The sequence below is a fragment of the Lasioglossum baleicum genome, chromosome 11 (assembly GCF_051020765.1).
Source record: "Lasioglossum baleicum chromosome 11, iyLasBale1, whole genome shotgun sequence".
NCBI classification, from domain to species: Eukaryota; Metazoa; Arthropoda; class Insecta; order Hymenoptera; family Halictidae; genus Lasioglossum; species Lasioglossum baleicum.
Genome location: NC_134939.1, coordinates 8213688 through 8234787, shown reverse-complemented (window position 1 = coordinate 8234787; position 21100 = coordinate 8213688). Strand labels below are relative to the sequence as shown.

The 21100-nt window shown below is 38.1% G+C and overlaps 1 protein-coding gene across 2 annotated transcripts in view; it reads left to right on the top strand.

Moving 5' to 3' along the window:
- The window catches only part of LOC143213774 (uncharacterized), a 70042-nt gene that overhangs the window by 16994 nt on the left and 31948 nt on the right, over positions 1 to 21100 (top strand). The window contains exon 2 of one of the 2 annotated variants that reach the window (XM_076433976.1): positions 19535 to 19662. In XM_076433976.1, the coding sequence (XP_076290091.1) occupies positions 19640 to 19662 (23 nt within the window). In that variant the 5' untranslated portion in view covers positions 19535 to 19639. Of the gene's footprint in view, positions 1 to 19361; positions 19663 to 21100 lie in introns of those variants that run through there. The other variant, XM_076433975.1, reaches the window with a different exon arrangement.

The window sequence follows — 21100 nt, the reverse complement described above, 5'->3', positions numbered from 1 at the left end:
TTTTCTTTAAAATACGACAGAACTTTCCCTCCAATCTAATAAAAGTATGCCGATACTTTTTGGAGCAACTGCATCTTCGAAGTCTGCGAGTTTCGCGTCTGCCGGATGATTCAGCTAGTGACTTTTTATAGAGCTTTCATTATCGTCGGGAAACACCTGCGTTACACGACTCGAAGTCTAATGATCTACAGGTACAAGGTTGTGGATAGGTATATACAGGGAAAGTGTATCCATGAAATGGGTGACCCTGCACGTAGAATTAGAACAGTCACCGTCAGCATTTCGTAATTACGTGTTGCGTTTGACACTGGAATTTCGCTGACGCAGCGAACGATGTCTTCATTCAACGATTCTGCGGTGTCCTTTGATCCGTGGGTGAATGCGACAGTTCGGTGCGAAAGCTTTTCCGACCAGCTGGTAATGTTTCTATAACCGTTTCTTGAACCAGAATTGGTTCAACCGTGTGCTGGTTCGGTTTTGCAGATAGTGTTAACTAGTGTTAAGCAATTGTGAACAGTTTGCTGGAGGATCTAATAGGAAATCTGTGACTAATTAAATTGTTTTACTAAATTCGTCATCGTTAGATGGATTTTATGCGTTCACGACGAAACTGAATAAAAGGGGTTTGAGAGCACCAGTATATTTTAAGTTACTAAAATGATTAGCTTTTAAGCGACGTTTCTATCTACTATTTCGATGGGGATTATCAAAAATAATTTAATTAAACCATTGTATTTTTAAAGTACACTTCCAAGGCCCACCTAAGAGGAGGAAATAAATTTTTATCTGATTCCATTATCTCTTGTGATTGATGAGGGCAATTTTTATTTTGCATAATGATGCAAAAGTCTCGTCCAGTTTGGTCATCATGAATAGAAGTAATTAAGCGAATTAAATAAATGTATATCATGTTTGCGTTTTATCGTTTTATTAATCATCTGTGTGAGGGTCGAAGAAAAGGAGGACGTGCACGATGTCACGTTCACTATCATCGCAAACGAGTGGTTCAGAGATCCTTAATCCTGAAAATAGTGTGTCCTTGCGAAGCATGAGCTGGTGACACTGATTGAAAGGGGGGAGGGGAGAGATGCCTAGATTCAGCCAGTCGAAAGTAGCATCGGATAATATTCGTCATAATAATTCAGGAGAAACTCGAAATATCGTGGAACTTTATTTGCTTCATTAATAGAAAATATAATACACGTTCAAATTGTTCTTTAATTTTTTTAACAAAGCTTTTTATATTATTCAATACAAATAGAATTACGAATAGACAAATAAGAACTACTTGTAAAATAATTTTAGACTCTTCATGAAAGTTACATGGAACGATTTTTTTAATTTCAAGTTAAAGGACAGACAATTTCCTGTGATAGTTAGACAGCAATCTGAAGTATGTTAGTGTCAAGTGTCAAGGTGGTTTCCATAGAATCGAAAGTGGACGGCGAGCCGTTATTCGGTCTCCAAATGATTTGTGATAGGGTTCTAGCGTACACGTCGTCTTGGAAGAAGGTGAACGAACCTTCACAAAGTTGCCATTAGGGGATAGCTGGTAATTAGAATCACGTGGTCTCAGTTAGATTGCCACGGGAAGTTTCATTTGAAAGGAACTATTCAAATGACACACAGTTTAACATTTCATTACCTTAAAAGTGAAGACGTTGTTTTTGAACAATTTTGCTACAAAGTCATTTACTTTGTCCTTCGATGCCTTTTATTGACGTCTTTGTCTGGTTGTCTGTACAGCGCTTACAACGAAATCCTTCCTTACAAAAATCCAGTACATTTCTTTGAAACAGAACCGCGTCAAAGATCTCGAACTTTCTTATCTTCTTTCACAAACCCGTGAGACCAATTCGTTAGCTCAGAATTCCATAAGCAGCGAAGATGGCCGACAAAAATTAGATGCATCTAGCTGAAATAGAAATCCCCAATCACAAGATTTAGAATAAACCCTGTCGACCTTGCTTCTATTCGCCAATAAGGAGCTTCCAGTGCTCAGAGCATGCAGAATCCCGTGGGACCAACTAGTTAGCTCAGAATTCCACAAGCAGCGAAGATGGCCGACAAAAATTAGATGCATCTAGCTGAAATAGAAATCCCCAATCGCAAGATTTATAATTAGACTCCGGGTGTTTTTCAAAATAAAAAGTTGGTGCATCAATTGCAAGACGCAGGAGCTAAATATAAATTTATATTCTTCGTTAATAATTTTAATGTGGGGAAAATAATATATGAATATTCTTAGACTTTTAATGTTTTCGCTGTTTTAAATTGCCCTTTCTCATTTTTGTTATAAATGCATTAAATCCGGAGTCTATTTATAATAAACCCTGTCGACCTTGCTTCTATTCGCTAATAAGGAGCATCCAGTGCATCCCGTGGGATCAACTAGTTAGCTCAGAATTCCAGAGCACTGAAGATGGCCGACAAAAATTACACGCATCTACATGACCTCGAAGAACCTAATCTTAAGATTAATAATAAATCATGTCGACCTTGTCTACGCTTACTACTGAGCAGGTCTGGTTGCGTAAATCCTGCGAGGCCCACTTCGTAGATAAATCTGGTAGATCTTCATTAACCCCTTGTCGTATTTTAACGAGTCAGACTCGTGATGAAGATTTTAACAAAGTCTAACAAATATGAATGTCACACGTTTCTTTTTAGATCAATAGACTGCGGATCTTTATTCAAAATAAAAGTTTCTTAGCCGAGTCGCATCAAACTGGAGTGAAATAGAAATTTATTTTCTTTCCTTTTATGTTCAGCAGGTTGAGAATAATATAATGGTATGTTTAAACTTTTCTAATATTTTCGCTATTTTAATTTACACCTACTAATATTAAAATAAGTGTAGTCATACAAAAAGTACAAATTTTCTTCCTTATCAAGACGTTTAAGTCACTGTAACTGTAACGAAAATATTACGGCAAGGGGTTAAATGGAAAAATGTTAGAAATCCGAAGACTGCTTGTTGGAAATGTGTTTAGTCACGTCGATCCGGCTTCTGTCTAGCAGTGATCAGTTTCCGGCACAGTAGGGAAGAGCTTGTAGAAGAAAGAGCCCTGGGTAATCCGCGAGGAATGTGGAAAAGGGATCGACGTAGGCGCGATAGTATCATAGGCGGTGATTATGGTAGGTGATTCCTCGAAGCGAGAACGCAAGGACCGACCGATCCTTCGGAATGGCAGGAACGCGTTGTCGTCTTCTTTTGCTAGCTGCAGCCGCAGAAGCAGCAGCAGCAGCTAGTAAAGATTACGCAACGGCGAGCTGTGTGTCTCGAGTTCTGTTCCTCGGCGTTGCTCGAGCACCGAGCATAGGGGAAACACGCGTTGACTAATGCACGAAGATGCATCTCTCCCGGGTTACAACGCCGGCCCCTGACTGTCGTTCAGCATGGATATTATGAAACAAGGATGTCTACGGCGGAAAGCGGGTCAGCGTACGGTTCGTTTATCTCGCGGCTGGTTCCTGGATCATTTCACCTCGCCGCTGCGCTCTGCTCGCCGCTTCTGCTCCTCTTCTCTTGCCTCTTCTCTCATTCGACTTATCGAAAATGTCGAGATCGAACAGGCGAGCACACGCTAAATTGAATCCTGAATCGGTCCCGTGTGTGCCGCGATTTATCGTATGACAGGTCGCACGACGATCGTTCGCGACGATCCCAAGCGATCATTCGCGCAATCCTCTGCCCGAGCGTCGCACACTGGAACAAATGGACAGCCTAGGAGGAAAAAATCAGGAAATAGGAAATATCTTCTATTTATTCTTGTTCCGGAATGTTTACGGAGACACGCATAACCATGTAGTGTTATAAAATGTTTTCTTCTCAACGCGTTGTCAAGTGGTCGCAAAAAATTGTTTAGTCTCTTAGAATTTTCCATTACGATATTCAAACTTGTCTCTGTGCACTACTATTCTAATGTTAACCGTGTAAAATGATAGAAAAAATTTGTCTGCATAAGTGTTTGTGAAGTTTTATCGAGTTTTAAAAGATAAGTGTACAATTTGAAATACATATATCACAGCTGGCATTCCTCGAAAATTTTTGGAAATTTTCCATGCGTCAGCTTTTTATTTCCGTTCTTGTCAGCAAGGGGTGATCTTGCACCCCATACACAGAGAGAAGGTTATAGAGGTGGTCTAACACGGGAAGGACCCCAAGTGTACGACTTCGATTTTGATAATTTTTTGTGAGACGATGGTATATGGATCCCTAATGATGTCTGCAAAATATTAGGTGTAGTTACTCAATAGTTTTAAAGATATAAACAATTAAACTTTCATACCTTCGAAGCCTTTCGAAGTTCCATTAGCCGTGTAAGCAGATTGCGTGAAAGTTCAATTGTTTATATCTTTAAAACAATTGAGTAACTACACCTAATATTTTGCCGACATCATTAGGGATCCATATACCATCGTCTTAGAAAAGATTATCAAAATCGAAGTCGGACACTTGGGGTCCTTCCCTTGTAAGTCTACTATGAAGTTGCACAAATATCTGCAGTCGAGTAACGACAAAAAAGAGCATCCATACAAATGACCCAGGAAATAGGGGGACGAATTCCTTGCATTAAAAACAGCTTTTCTGAAGCCATCGAGGAAATCGTTTTATTGAACTACACAGAAGCTATAAACAATCGACGGTGGTTCTCGTTTTACCGTAGATCCACGCTGCGTCCGAGCACGATCGTATCTCTTGTACCTTGCGATTATATCGTTCTGTATCGGACGAAGCTGCACGATTCATCATACGATAAATCATATGCTGCGCGGGGTCTTTTTAACGGTCTGAGCTGCGAGTGGAAATCTAATTGCGTCTGGCCAGGAAGCTTGCCGACACCATAAGCGTTTCATAATTTCCTCGTGACCGCGGGAAGAAGAGCGCTCGAGGAAAATTCGCCGATTAATGAGAATCCTGGATCCAGGAAGCACGATCGAAGTAAAACTACACTTCAGCCGGTTCAACTTCACTTTCTCTATCGCTATCTGGGAAAACGGCGACCGCTGCCAATCGTCGACATTCAGGCAGAAAATATCTTCACATGATCATTTTAATTGTTAAGAATCAGAGAGAATCGTTTCTCATTGAATTTTTATAAGTACAGGGTGGTCCACGCTAGAGTCGTCAGATTGAGACTCGTCTTCCACTCCACCTTCCCCAAATTGACCGGTTGTGGTAAAAGATTAGTGTTCAAGTACTCAAATATTTTCACTGTTTTGCGTTGCAGCTATTTATTCGTCATCAGTGCAATTCGCAGTCTACTAATTAATTTAAGCATCAGTTTCCACAGTTTTGTCAATAAATTATGAAGTTTTAATCCTAATGGGGTAGAGGGAGAAATTGTTCAATGTATTCGGTCGTGTTTTATTTCATTTTCGAATTTCATAAGCCACCGAAAAAAATCTGCGGTGACCAATAATATTTCAGTCAAACGAAACATTATTGTTTCATGTATAATAGTTGCTGCAAAGAATTAACACGATGTAAAATCAATTAGGACCTCATGATTTGTATACCCACTCTACTGTTCCACTCTACGACACTACTCCCCACGCTTCCACTCGGTCACGTGACGCGTTCCGTCTCTGTCACGCATGTGTCGTAATGTCACGTGGCTAATCCGACAGTGGCAGAGAGGGGGGAACTTTTTCCTCTCAATTCGAGTACATTCCCTTCATTTGACGTCAAAGGAGAAAGATGAATGGTTCAAGGAGTACTACGGTCGTAGGACCATGTATTTTTTAGACGTGTCATGGTAGACACACACATGTGCATTCAACAATTGGATTACACTGTCCAACACCAAATTTGATTTCAATATACTGTTGGGTCCTTCTTATAGAGTTTTTTGCGCTGATTCCGAATCTGGTTTTAATTTTTTTCCTATACGTCCAGTTTTTGAGAAAATGGAGTTTTAAAAAAAGACATATTTTTCAACTTTAAACAAATATTGCGATGTTATTATAAAAGATATTGAATTATTGTTTACAGCAAAAGATTCTGTAGACTTTCCCGAATACAGTGATATCCAATATTAATACATTATGATTGTTTAAACATGTTTAAACAATGATTAAAGACGGAGATGCACCACTTTTGCACCAATTTTTGCGAATATTTTCGAATTTATCTCAAAAAATAAGGGTCCAGCGAAAAATTGAACTATACCACGCGAAAGAGCAGACTTTTATCTTGAGAAACCCCCCTGTGAAGTTTGCATGGTCGACTTTTTTACCGAACCAGAAAGCAAAATATCTTCGCCCGACATGCGTTGACGCCAGTGATGCTCTTCCACTAGCGCGGTCGTTCGTCGGGATACGGCGCGGCGCGCTGCGGTCAAACGACGCGTGGCTATAAGCGCGCAATTATGTCAGCTTATTTAAATGTAATATTTTATTAAATGTTATATTATTGTTATTTATTATTTATTAGTATATTTATTCTGTATAAATTATTTTATGTATTTTTTAATGTTAGTCTCTTGTTTATAGTATATTTAATACAAAAAATACCTTTTGTAACAAAAAAATAATTTATTCACACACTATACTGTTACACTATTTACAATGCTAATATATATGTGTACACTATTCAGATATAATACACTATATCGATTTAATATGGAGCAAACTATTTTAATTATGTATTTAAGTCAATAAAAATAGTCCCGTTTATATTGTGTTTGGACTTATTTTACTCGGAAGAATCTCGAGTGTTCATTGGCACTATAATTACAATACATAGATAAGACGACAATTACTGAAAATAAAATTTTTCAGTCACCGCATTGCAGACTTTCCTTACATTGTATGTATTCCGTTGTCCGTAGACCGTCATTTATTTCAAAATATCGTGTTGGTTCTTAAGAAAACTGATGCCAGAGTTCAGTTTCGGCTTTGTGTTTGTTGAAATCAGTCGTGTCAAGCATTTCAAATCTGCATTGCTACGTATAAAACTTCATAAAAAACATTTATAGTTATTTATAGTATTTTAGTTGTTGTGTATATAATATATGTATTTTAGTAGTGTATTATATCTGAATAGTGTACACATATATATTAGCATTGTAAATAGTGTAATAGTGTAGTGTGTGAATAAATTATTTTTTTGTTACAAAAGGTATTTTTTGTATTAAATATACTATAAACGAGAGACTAACATTAAAAAATACATAAAATAATTTATACAGAATAAATATACTAATAAATAATAAATAACAATAGTATAACACATTTAATAAAATATTACATTTAAGTAAGCTGACATAATTGCGCGCTTATAGCCACGCGCCGTTTCACCGCAGCGCGCCGCGCCGTATCCCGACGAACGACCGCGCTAGTGGAAGAGCACCACTGGCGTCAACGCATGTCGGGCGAAGATATTTTGCTTTCTGGTTCGGTAAAAACGTCGACCATGCAAACTTCACAGGGGGGTTTCTCAAGATAAAAGTCTGCTCTTTCGCGTGGTATAGTTCAATTTTTCGCTGGACCCTTATTTTTTGAGATAAATTCGAAAATATCCGCAAAAATTGGTGCAAAAGTGGTGCATCTCCGTCTTTAATCATTGTTTAAACATGTTTAAACAATCATAATGTATTAATATTGGATATCACTGTATTCGGGAAAGTCTACAGAATCGTTTGCTGTAAACAACAATTTAATATCTTTTATAATAACATCGCAATATTTGTTTAAAGTTGAAAAATATGTTCTTTTTTCAAAGCCATGATTTTCAAAAACTGGACGTATAGGAAAAAAATTAAAACCAGATTCGGAATCAGCGCAAAAAACTCTATAAGAAGGACCCAACAATATATTGAAATCACAAAAAAAGTTGAAATTTGTTGGACAGTGTTATTGGATGAGTGCACAAGTTCCTGCCCGATTCAAAAATAAAATTCAATGGTTAAATTTTAAAGAATACAGTTTTACAGTACAGTTTGCGGCATCTATGGAAATCAGGCACGAGCTTGTGCAATCTGATGTCAATACAATTATTTTATATTATTTTTTATTTATGGCCAAGAAGATCGGTAGAAAATTTGCAGTGATCGCGTTTTGATTGGACGCTTTCTGCGAAAGGTGTGATGCGTCGTGTATCATCACTTTTTTCAGTGACTGCGCGTTCTTTCATCTGTCCCGGCGCTGTGCGAACGAAGAGGATTAGCACAGAGACGTGACGATCCGCTCGTTGGCCCGTATGCTGCTCACACACGAACATTGCTCATTGAGTAACACTCGCGCCTCACTCTCGCTATTGATACGAGCACGGTATTTGACACACTGACACAGAATTCGACTTATGGTTGTGGTTCCTCGTCACCAACCGGCAGGGAAATATTTTGAAATAAAAAGAGACTCGAGAGCCACCTACCATAGTACGACTCGAGATATCGTGGCGCTTTCAAAATTAATTAATTAAGTGACTGCACATTTGTGATTTTCACTCGGGCAAATTTAATGCTGTGGAAGAACGATTGCGAAATATGCTGATTTTATATTAAGTCGATTCGGATATACATCATTCAGATTTTAATTAAATTTCATTTATTGGCAGCTCTTGTTTCCATTCAGACCTTGAGGAGCCTGATCAAAATGAATATCGAATTAATCTAGGCGCATTTTGAACATTTATGATATTGAATTTAAAAATATTGACGTTAACGTTGATTATTGTATATTACAAATTCGTATTTTAATAAATACTGTACACGAAATTAATTTGGGCACTTCTTTGAAATTTACAGAGGTGTAATGTTTGCAGTAATATTGCTTTTAAAATTGATTTACATATTTATGTAAGTATACTGATTATACGGGAATAGTAATTATCCTTTGCTATTTAAATTAATATTTAAAAATACATAGGGAAAAAACTAAAGAATTGCAGATATTTATAAATTTTTACAACAAAAGTCTTTTACCCATTTTTGACATTATATATTTGTTTATGATACTGTGTGTGAACAAAATAATTTATTTTTTTTTATCTTTCACTGAAGCATGATCCACGAATGAAGAGTAGAAGGTTACATAATTTCGCGAAGAACTTCGGCGGTTAAATAAATTTGTACTTTCCATTCATCCCACGCGTGTACACGTTCTTCACGATTTTTTCACGCGTTTCGATTTCCCGACGCGTTATTAGAATGCGGAAACCTGCGGCGCAATGCGTAGCCATTCTATAATACTTCATACGTAACTAGACACTGATTTTTAATCGATTCCAGCTCTGCCATTTTGGGAAACGTAAGCCGAGCTGTCCCGATCTACTGAAATTATTCAGAGTGTCATGTAATCGATGATATAATTGGGAAAGTGGTGAGAACCACGAAAAATTCGATCGAAAATACGTAATGCCATTTTTTCACACTAGGTCTCTTATCCGAGATAATCGACTTCGGTTCGTGCTGTCGAACAGATAACGTGTCCGTCTACAGCTTGCCGTTTCTACTTCCTCAATACTACTCTTTACGTTCCATTCAATATTTCAGAGTCCATTGTCTTTGACATGAATGTTCGTGCGGAAATAGGTTTTCTAGTTTTTTTATGTCTATACTTGAACATATATTTTTCTATTTATATGGTCGAATTGTAAGTAAGAGGAAGTAAATTTTAAGAAATCTGAATGAAGTATAATCTGACAATAGTCACTACAGTTAGGAGCAAAACTGATCACACACACTTTAAATCACAATAACTTTTTTATGAATAGACCAAACGACTTCGATTTCTCTGTAAGGCTAGAAGAATTAGTTTAGTAAATGACGTCTTAGAAATATGTTGAAAATATGCATTTGATCGGAATTATGAAAAACAATAGTAAAAATTGATTCTTACGACTTTTTTATCTGGGCCAATAACGAAAATTTAAAAGATGTGTTTGGTCAACTCGTATAAATTAAATACGTTTTGAAAATTTCATTGAAATTGGTTAATTGATTTACTTCTTTCTTCTTCAGGGAAATTGAAGTCGTTTGGTCCATTCATAAAAAAGTTATTCTGATTTATAGTGTGTCTGATCGGTTTTGCTCCTAACTGATTCAATGAAATATCAATTATTAAGTCCAATAATAATTGAGAATTTGAATTTGACGAACGTTAATTGTTAAATATATTTTGCACCGACATAAATTTGAAAAATGGAAATTATTTTTTATTTCATCTGGCATGCACAAAATGTTCTAATAAATAAGCAATTGTTAAAAAGTAAATTTCATCGTTGTTTTCAGAAGCTCTGTGCTGCGCTAAGTAATGAAGATTTAGTTGTAAAAATAAAGTCATGCGCGATACTTGTCTATAAAAATTTGGATTTGCAGGAACGTCTGCAGTTTCGCGATTATGCTCGTCGTACGGTATGAAGTAGCAATCCAGCACTTTTTTCGCCGATACATTAATATTCATTCCTCAAAGTTAGCAAATTATGATTAGAGAGTAGAAAATCCTAATTGTGGCATGAGGTACCTATAATGCCTATCCGCAAAACTCGGAAATGGGTGTTGAACTTTTTCAATATACCGCGGCAGGAAGTTTTATATTAAAGAGACCAAATAATATATCCAAACTCGTGTGCATGTTTGGCCCGAGTACAGCGAAGTGGCTCGAGTGTATTAGTATCATTGAAAAACTTGTACAAGAATATAAGATCCAAGGATTTATAACCTCGAGGAACTATTACTTTTAGAATGTGCCGTGAAAGTGAATTTACTAGAGAAAATAATACCTAAATCCGGTATACCGTTCGACCGCAAACAACAGCGCTCTGTTTAATGAATAATTACAAGTCGAGTTCTTCTAATGCTATCATATCGCATTCAGAATGACACCATTAATATTGGGACACTCTTTAAAACGGGATAACTGTATCAAAATCGAGCCAGACGATTTCATAATCATTGAGAAGCTAGAATTCAGTTTACTAGAGAATGTGCAAAAGAAATTTTGCAAAAATTGCAATAAAATATTTTTATCATAATTTTTGCTTGAATTAAAAAATTTACTCAGCGATTTTCTAAGAAAAAGTCTTAATAATTTCAACAATCATAAAATAAGAAGTTCGAGATTTGGTCATTTGGTGGAATGTTAAAAATATTTCTGTTAATCCCGCACCTCTTACTGATACAATAATTAAATTATTTGTAACTTCAACTCGCCCCAAAGAGTGAGAAGGATATAAGAATAGAGTACCAGTTTCAACTTATGAGAATCGATAAAGGAACAAAGAAATTTCTCTCCGGCTTCTGTTCGTCGCATCCTCTATTTCGCATAAAGATCCGCAGTTTAATCGGGAGACGGCTCGATCAGCTCGCGAGTTCCACCAAGAGCGAGATCACTAATTGATAATTAATATACCGTCGACTGGTTCGCCGACGACGGGACGACAGGATCCTCATGATCGTTGGCTATCAAATGACGAATAAGTTGCAAAGCTGAAGTATTTTTTCCAAGAATAGTCAGAAGATTAGTCGAACATGTCTGTTTCTCTTCGCAGAATTCTTTTCCTTCTTTTTTACCCGACACACATCACGGCTCGCTGTTGTTCCGCCGGTGAAACGAGAGGGAAGAGAGCCGGTAACTCTCTCACTCTCTTTCTCTCTCTCTCCCCTCCCCTCCCCCTCTCTCTTTCACTGACGGCAACACTTTCACTGCGTGTCCCGTGACTCTGATCCCCTTGCTTCCCTCTTCGCTCTTGTCCTCGTTACGATACACCGGTCCACGCGAAAGTTTCGTCTATCAATGGCCACCTGGTTCGCGGTGGTGCCCGCGGACAAAAGTTTCTTGGCCGCGGTGGAATGAGGAAAAATAGCGGCTGGCTGTTTTCAAGATCAGCATCGGCATCGGCATCAACGATGGATTCGGAAGCTCGCAAACCGAGACCGGTTGACTTCCTAGACGAATCGGCTCCTCGTGGCCCACCTCCGAGACACGTTCCAACCTCCAACCGTTTCCGCTTTCGATTTTATTTGTAATTAAATCGCCAGCTCTCTGCAATCGCGAATCTACAGTCGGCCCAAGGCGAATGTGTCGGCGATATCTCCGCAACAAATTAATGTACTCGTATTTGGAAATAGTCTGATATATGAATCGACAGTACATTTCGAACACTACAACGGTCCACAGACGATGCAATTTATCGTAGGGTAAACTGTACAATGATTGGCACCCTAAGCTTTTTATCTCTTTTTGAAATGTTTGAACGAGAATAATTTGATATCATTATAAGCTAATAGAGATTTTTCAGCAAAATCAAACAGTTTTACGAGTCATAAATCTTTTATTATAAAATATATTCAGTGAATAACAATTGTAAGACAAATAATACAATCATTGGCACAGTAAGAAGTAAACGTTAAACTATTTGTTTTATAATTAAACATATACATCTGATATCGATTACTGAATTTAAGATCTTCAATTTCAATTTAGGGACTTCCAATGGCCAAATATCCCAGAGTAACAATCAATCTTTCTTCAGTGCTAATTGTTACTCTCATATTTGTGGTTTGTTCTGTAATTTTATGGCGAACTAATTCTGACAAGAGATGGAAAGCATCTTCGTCCATTCTGGAATAATTCTTGAAATCTGCCGGTTCATTGGCACGCAGTTCTTGTAACAAGTTCATGGTAGAATATACACGCCGTTTACGTAAACATTTTTTACACCATTTCTTTCTTTTCGCGATCTGATACTGGGTTGATAAAACTTGCAGCAAATGTATGAATGTTGTCTTGAAGTGCACGGCCACCAGACAGAAATGTATTAAAAACTTTTTCATCTATTATAAAATACAAGCATAAAGTAAAATGTACGATAAAGTACAGAATTTATGGTCAATTGGAATTGAGAATTGTTTGGAAATGCTTAAAACAGTATCAACATCTTGAAAGCTTTTTAACGATGGAAGTAACTAAATAATCGTATGAAACAGATTTGTTCTCAAATGGTTTCATCGTCATTCGCAAGACAAATTAATTAGAGTCAAAAAATTCTTGCATCTGAGGAGTATCACTTAGAAATACGATATTCAATTTAACATTGATAATGATATCAATGATCATATAATACAAAGATAAAAATCATACGTTCCACCCGGATGAACTTGAAAACGTTGCATCCAGTGGCATGTCCCGTCGACATAAAGTCGGAAAGTTATCTAAACATTACGTGAAAAAAATTGCGTCGTTGTTGTACTTTTCATAAGCGATCTTACACCCGATAAGGAAGCGGGACGTTTCGCTTTCTCGACGATAGCAGACGCTGTTTTGCATAATTTTTTATTTTAAATTCTCTACTAGCACGGATTTTTTTTTCCATTCGGATTGGCAACAACGCTGTTTTGTTCTTTCCTCTAAACTTGTTTTTCATTGTTCTCGTCGGCGCAACCGAGTAAAAGAGCAAGTCAATCAAGAGGCGTGATGATTCACTGCCGAGGCACTACATAATTAACGGATTACAACTGAAGCCAGGTTTTCCCGAGTTCCACGGCGTCGGCTAGGGGAGGTAAATCAATATGAAGAACTTTCGTTTTCTTAGGAAGTTGTTACAGCGTTTCTCATCAATTTAGCAAATTCAACATTCTCGATAAAATTCTGCGCGGAGATTGACGAACGGTTGGAATGGTAAGAATGTTGCCAGCGATCTGCTGTAACGCGCCGGTTACGCGAATTACATTCCGAATCAGTGTTTATAAAGATGGTGATCGCCAAGAATCATTTCCGGTCCACGAGCGAAACCAAAGTTTCTCTGCCGATGAAAGTAGAATCGCAAGTATTTCGGTTTCCTGTTTTGGGGGGTTAAGGTCACGGCATGCTTTCATCTCCGAAATGTAATGAACGACCGTGGAGGGACCATCGCGTCCCATTTTGTTCGAGCATGGGCCCCTTTTGGTCCGTTCGTCGAGATGCTTCCTATCCTTTCTTGTCTTCTTCGACCTCTTTTCGTCTCGTCGGTTTCGTTTCTTCTCCCAGGTAGAAATCTTTCCTTTATCCGCTTCTTTAAACGATACAAAAATTATTTTATCAGTCGAACTAAATAATAGCATCGTTTTAACTCTTTGCACTCCGAATCATTTTTCAATTTTGTTGCCAACAACTCCCTACTGTTTCAACATATGTGTCGGATATACACACATTATGTTTTATAAAAATTACAAGACTGAACTTGTTTAGATTGTTCACAATTTTTATTATTATAAAAACTTAATAAAAAAAAAAATTAATCACGTACGTGATTAAATAAAGAAATTTATTGAATAATTTAAAAAATAGTGTTAAGAGTGTTTCATTTGAAATTTACTTCAAAGGACAGTTCCTTGACTGCTGCTTGTTTTAAACAATTTTGTTTACTAATTAAAAGAAGAAATAGCTCTCAAATTTTGTTGTGATTTATATTTGTGGAACTGATATTTGTTTTTAACTAAAAGATACGACTTTAAACACATATAAAAACAAGTTTCATTTACATTTTCCTTTCTCCGATGTCGAGTCACACTCAACAAAGGAGTGCAAAGGGTTAAGATAAAATACTGGTGTTCTCCATGCACTGTTCGAATTAATACGAACACAACATTATTGCAGACTTTAGTCATTAGTCCATTAGTCATCTGAGAAATGGCGGAACTGATTGTTTGTAAGGTCAATCTCAGGGTCACGAATTAATTTTTCATATTGGACGATTGCAAAAGTTCATGGTCGATTTTCACAGACCTCGAGCCTACTTGAAAAAACAAAACCAAGCACTTTGTGACATAATACGTTAATGAACAGGTACTACTCGGTATAAAAAACGTTACTATAAATGTTTACTAAGTAAAATATTATCATAGACCAGTTGACTGTAACTATGAACATCCAAAGTAGAGAAACTGAACAATTCCTGCATGAACTGATTCTTGTTTCTTAAATCATCAACTTGTTCTACTTGCTTCGAAGCGTAAATGGCGATCGCTGAACTGCGGATCCTTGTACAAATTCTTTTATAGCATTTGAATATTTTACTTAGAATAAAGTATGTTATTAGTAGACTGCGGATTGGATACATTTATGAAATTTATAAAAATGATAACAATTTTTATAATAACACACTAAACATACGCCCAAGGAAAGAAATTCGTTGAATAACTACGAGCGCATCTTTACAATCTTAATAATCGTCAATTAATATAGTGTTAACTCCACGTCCGGTTTGTAAATGAAAGGGATATTGTTTTAAAATACTTATAGGTGGGTTTTTTTATTCTCGCGACAGAACAGTTGGCTGATCGGTCGATCTCGGCTTCCTCCCCGATAAAAATCGATATCCGTTCTTCCATATCGAGACTTTCTTGCTGGGACTTGGACCTGTTCGCGGCTCGTAGGAAAATTTCGACGGGGAAAGGCGGCTGCCACAACTGTAGGTAGTCCGATGAAATTGCCGGTGAACGGTTGTAGAGACGAGACGTTCAGTTAGGCGATCCTTTCGACGATCACATGACAATTACGACACTCTATTCTGATCGACGGGATTCTCCGTTCGCCGGTTCTCAGAACTTTTCTGATCCCCGGCTCATGCCGGCCGTTCCTCCTTCCTCGAAGTCGACTAGCTCCCCGCCCCGTTTCCTCTCGTTTCCCTCTCTCTTATTCGATTTGACGAGGCTGAAAAAATAACCGACGGAACAATGAACGCGATGCGCGCATCGATGCATCTTATACTATGCCACGAATACTAGCGACTAATCTCTGTCGGAACTATCATTTAGGCTGCAGCGGGGAATTCCTTTACGCACAGTATGTTCCCGAACAGGGTGAAGCCTATTGTTGTAAATCTCCCGCTTTTTACAGTCACGTTCAACGAATGTCACTTTGTTCTAAATAAAACTTATCAGTAGACAGCGGACCTTTATGGAAAATAAAAATTTTGTGCCTGAAGTGCAGCAAACTGGAGTGAATCATTTTCTTTCTTAATATGTTTAACAGGTTGAAAAGAATATCACAGTATTTAAAAATTCTTCTAATGTTTTTACTATTTTAAATTACATCTATTCATTTTTGTCATAGATGCATAAAATCCGCTGTTTACTTATCAGTCAAAGCAAACACCGTTTTAGTCAACGCGTTTTGTTATGAAACATTTTTCATTCGACTAGAAATCTCATTTTTTGGTCCTCCGTGTTCTTCTTTTAGACGATTGATATTCAAAGAAAAAAGCAAAATTAGATATCTAATGGAGGTTTTTTACTTCGCATTCTTCATTTAGGAGATTGTTATGTATCTCTAGATCATTTAGAAGATTGATATAAAAAAAAAGCAAAATTATTAGTTTCAAATTAAAACCAAAGGTATTAGATTCAATAAAAAGATTAATCTTGAAATGTAGATTCTATAATATGTAAAAAATTTATACGTGAAGACTTGGATAGCTGTCGCTGCTGTAAAATCATGAACAGCCTTTTGAATAGCCTTTTGAAGGCTAGAAGGATATCTGTTCTTGTGGACCTTGGAAAAGATGTAATTTGGTCAAAAAGTGTTTTTCCGGGACAGATATTAATATTAAAACATTGAAAAACGTGACAGAACAATGAACGATGGGCACATCGATGCATCTGGTACTATTTCCTCAAATACTGAGGGCTATTGTTAAAACTATAATTTATGCTGAAGCATACCTAACGAAACCATCTTTGGCTCCTTCCCGCGCAGTATATTTTATAATATAATAGAAGTGTCTACCCTCCTGCTGAAATAAACATAATAACAAAAGAATAAAATTCATACAACAATCATAAAACAATATTCATACTCGACAGATTCTGTTTGAATATTATTATTCAAAATATTGTTTAGATTGTTAAACATGTTGGTATCTAATCAATTACTAAACATTTAAATATTGTGTGAGGTATTATATGAAATTTATATTCATACAAAGAAAAAAATTATTATAGAATGGAATTATTCTCGTTCGGAAGAAATGTTTCATTATCGAGTTAAAGTAGCTCCTAGTGTAAAGGGTTAATATACAGTAGACCTGGAATCGTCCAGACGTAATTTTCGTTTCTATGAAGTAATCGAGAGACAGAAATTTGCATAAACATCCGCAATTCCGTAATTATTAAAACCTGTCTGCACCGTCGCGAATTATGATCTCCGCTCCAAATTAACATACTTCCAAGCTGGTATCTGAAGGTAGCTAAACTGTGTTTCACTTTCAGCATTCTTGCAATTAAATTTGGAATGCAACCACTGCATTTTTATTTAAGTTTCATAGAAATTCATCTTTAGATCGAATTACAAGAGTCATTTAATTTTTGAATGAAAAGCAAACTACACTGAGAAAATCTTTTTTTTTTTAATGAAGCGTCAATGATCGCTAATCGTGAAAGTACATTTAGAAACAATGACGGTAACACATATCTTACAAGGACGAAAAACATATTTTTCGTACAGCGACTCTAATCATTTGGTCATACACTGTACATGTACAATTTCGACAGAATCAAAACGCTCTTGTGTCTTCGTCAACAGAATCGCTGTTTCAACGTAGCATAACTCATTCTGTTTTGCAAGATACGGAAAACACAAAAGCTGAAATCATGCTGGAGCGAAAAGGTAGCTAAACTATATTTCACTTTGTGACATTCTGCCAAATCAATTTTAAATCACCCCTGTTCCATGCAAGCACTTCCATAAGCAACCGTATAATCTTAATTTATTTTCATGCGGAACTGAAGGAATAACAATTTGTATACATGTACAATTTAATATTTCCTGTTCCACGCAACCAGTATATTTTCACTGAATCGTGGAAGAAACTAATTTTTATATAATCTCGGTTTTCTTCGTGAGAAATTGAGAGGATAAAAATTAGTATATATACTTCTACAATGTTGAAAGGAACATTTTAGCGCCTTTGTCAACCGGAATACGTGCTTCAACATAGCACAATCCATTTTGTCCCGCAAGATCCGTATAACGCAGAGGCTGTAGGCCTGCTAGCAGGCTTGAAGGTACCTGTCGAGTGTCCCACCTTGTGGCGTTCTTCCGATCAAACTTATATCTTCCCTGCTCCATTTTTAGTCACTCTTTGAAGAAGTTAATATTTATATAAAGACTAAAATGTTCGCATAAAGAATAAAAATTTGTGTATACATCTGCAATGCTGAAAAAATGCAAGATTCATTTTGTTTTGGAAAAACACAGAGGCTGGGAGGTAGCTACGGAGTATTTTTTCTAATCTTCCTTGCTCCACATAGCCTCAACATCTTCAATGAATCCTGAGGGATACGAATTTCTATATAATCCCTACTTTCTCATGGGTAACCGCGGAAATAAACATTTTTATGCATATGTACAATTGTGAAAGGACCAGACCGTTCCAGCGTCTTTGTCAACAAGAGTATATGCTTCAACATAATTCATGTTGTCTCGCAAGATGCGTACACTTTGTGGCATTTCTTCCATTTCAATGAATCATGAAGGAAAGTCCTGAAGGAAAAATTTCCGCGACTAGCCATGAATAAGTTGAGATTATATAAAAATTAAACATTTTTATATATGTGTACAATCTTGAAAGGACCAGACCGTTCCAGAGCCTTTGTCCACTAGAGTATATGGTCTACAGTAGCACACAATTCATGTTGTCTCGCAAGATGCGTACAACAGAGAGGCTGCTGGCAGGTAGCTGCGGAGTGTTTCACTTTGTGGCATTCCTTTAATCTTGAATGTCCCTGCCCCATATAGCCACAACATCTTCATTGAATCATGGAGGAAACTAATTTCTATATAATCTCAACTTTCTGATGGGAAATCGAGGAAACAAACATTTTCGAAAGGATCAGACCTCTCCAGCGCCTTTGTCAACTGGAGTATAAGCTTCATTGTAGCACAATTCATGTTGTCTCGCAAGATGCGTACAACAGAGAGGCTGCTGGCAGGTAGCTGCGGAGTGTTTCACTTTGTGGCATTCTTTCCGACCAATTTCAAATCAGCCGTGCAACCACCGCGGGCTGGCGAGGTCGAGAGTCAGGTGACTGGCGTCCCCTGAAATCCTCGTGACTCTGCCCGTTATCCGACTCCCCTTGAATCGCGTTCTCCCTCGCAGGCTGATTGCGGTGCTTTCTTGCTCTCTTGGGATCACGCGGCGCGGAGCCTCCTGTTTCTTCGCGGAACAGAGAGGATCAGCGACGGCGGCAGCGGCGTCGTCCTCGCGGTTCTTCCAGCGTCGAACGTTCGTCCTCCGCCGGCTCTCTCATACGTTTCTCCTTGTTTTCACGTGACCGACGCGTCCCGCTTTCTCGCTCTGTCACTCCCTCCGTCTCTCTCCTTCCTGGCCGAACTCGTGACTCGCCGTCGGCAACCGCTGGTGCCGCGAGAGGCACCTCTCGCTTTCACTCGTCCCCGTGTGAAGAGGCTATCGCGGGCCCCGACCGCTCAGTATTCACCGAACCGTCGCGTGGCTCGATGTCGTCGTGCCCTGTGTATCGCCTGAAGAGGAAGGTGTTCCGCCGCTGACCACCAGCATCTGTGTACCCTCTGTTCAAACCCGAGCCCAAGTTCTCGTCCACGTGAACACCGGTAACGCGAACTTCCGACAACAAGCAGACGCAGGATCGACTGGAGAACACTATTCGTGCAACGCCGGATCTCGTCGGAGACGATGGGGAGGGTCCACTCGTTTCGGTAAGCAACCCCCTCTTCATACTCCACCGGTTGAGTTTGCTTCAACACCCCCGGGACGTTGTAGTTCGATTGGGGATGATCTCCCGATGAGAATGAGTACAAACTCGACGCGATCTCAGCGAGTACACTGACTTCACGCTAATCCGGGAAGCGACCAATTCGCGTGGCAAACTTCTTGTTACTCTGATGCGGTTATCAAAGACCTCTTACTCATCAGAAGCATTGCACCTTCTCTCTCATTCATAATTACGGTTCAGAGTCGTTGCCAATTGATTGGGAACGTTCTCCCGATGACAATGAGTCGAAACACGACGTCAATCGGTTGACTCCGGGGGCTAAGTTCGATGTTGGGAAATTTGGCGCTCATCCAAGGAACGAATCCTTTCCGCGGCATCAACATCAAACACCATCAAGTCGAAGAGTATACCTTTCCATTCATTCATAATTACGGTTCAGAAATGTTGATGCATTGGGAACGTTGATGAAAATTAGTCCAAACACAACACACGTAGAGGCTGCTATTTGATGTTCAAGATTGTCACGCTAATTCGGGAAATGAATGTTTTGAGCGACGATCTTCTACTCCGATGATGTACTTGTTAATTGAATGTGTACATCCTCACCATGAAAATGAGTCCAAACACGACACACATTAGATTAGTACGGAGGCTGTGATTCGATGTTGAACAATTTAAACGTGTAAATCAATTTAAACGTTGTATATTATCAAATCGTCAATTCCATCATTCACCAATCTTTTTTAACTGATTCGCGATTAAAAGTAACGGGTACATGTTCCCTTATAAGAATAACAAGACTGATTTCATTTAAACTTTGTGCAGCTCCTGTTGTAATATGTGCTCCACTAAAGATATCAATAATCGTAAAATAAAAAATCTGAAACCGGTCATTTCGACCGGTGATGGTAGGTTAAGTGTTAATTTGATCGATCGATCTATTGATTAATTAGATTAGTATAAAGACTGCTCTTCGACGTTGAGAAATTCGTCGCTGATCCGGGGAACGAGTCTCCTGCGCGGCAAACTTCTATTCCGATGACATGTTTTCAGCGGTTATTAGAGGCCACTATTTACCGACGAGAAGCACGCTTTTTTTTTCATTCGTAATTACAGTGTAGAAACATTGTTAATTGACTGGGAACATGTCTCCGATGGAGATGAATCCAAACACGACACGAATCGGGTAATTACAATGACCGTAGTTCACAGCTGAGAAAGTTTCGCGCTAAGCCGAGGAGCGAATTGATACTAATTTACTCCACCCTCTTTCGGCACTGTATACTCGCATACGATCGCGGTTATGCGGATACACACAGTAGGTTTACGTGGGAGTCATGTCGAACACATTTTTATTCCGATAACGCAATTCCTTTCTTATTAACGATATCATTACGAATACATAATTCTAGGGGATCTTT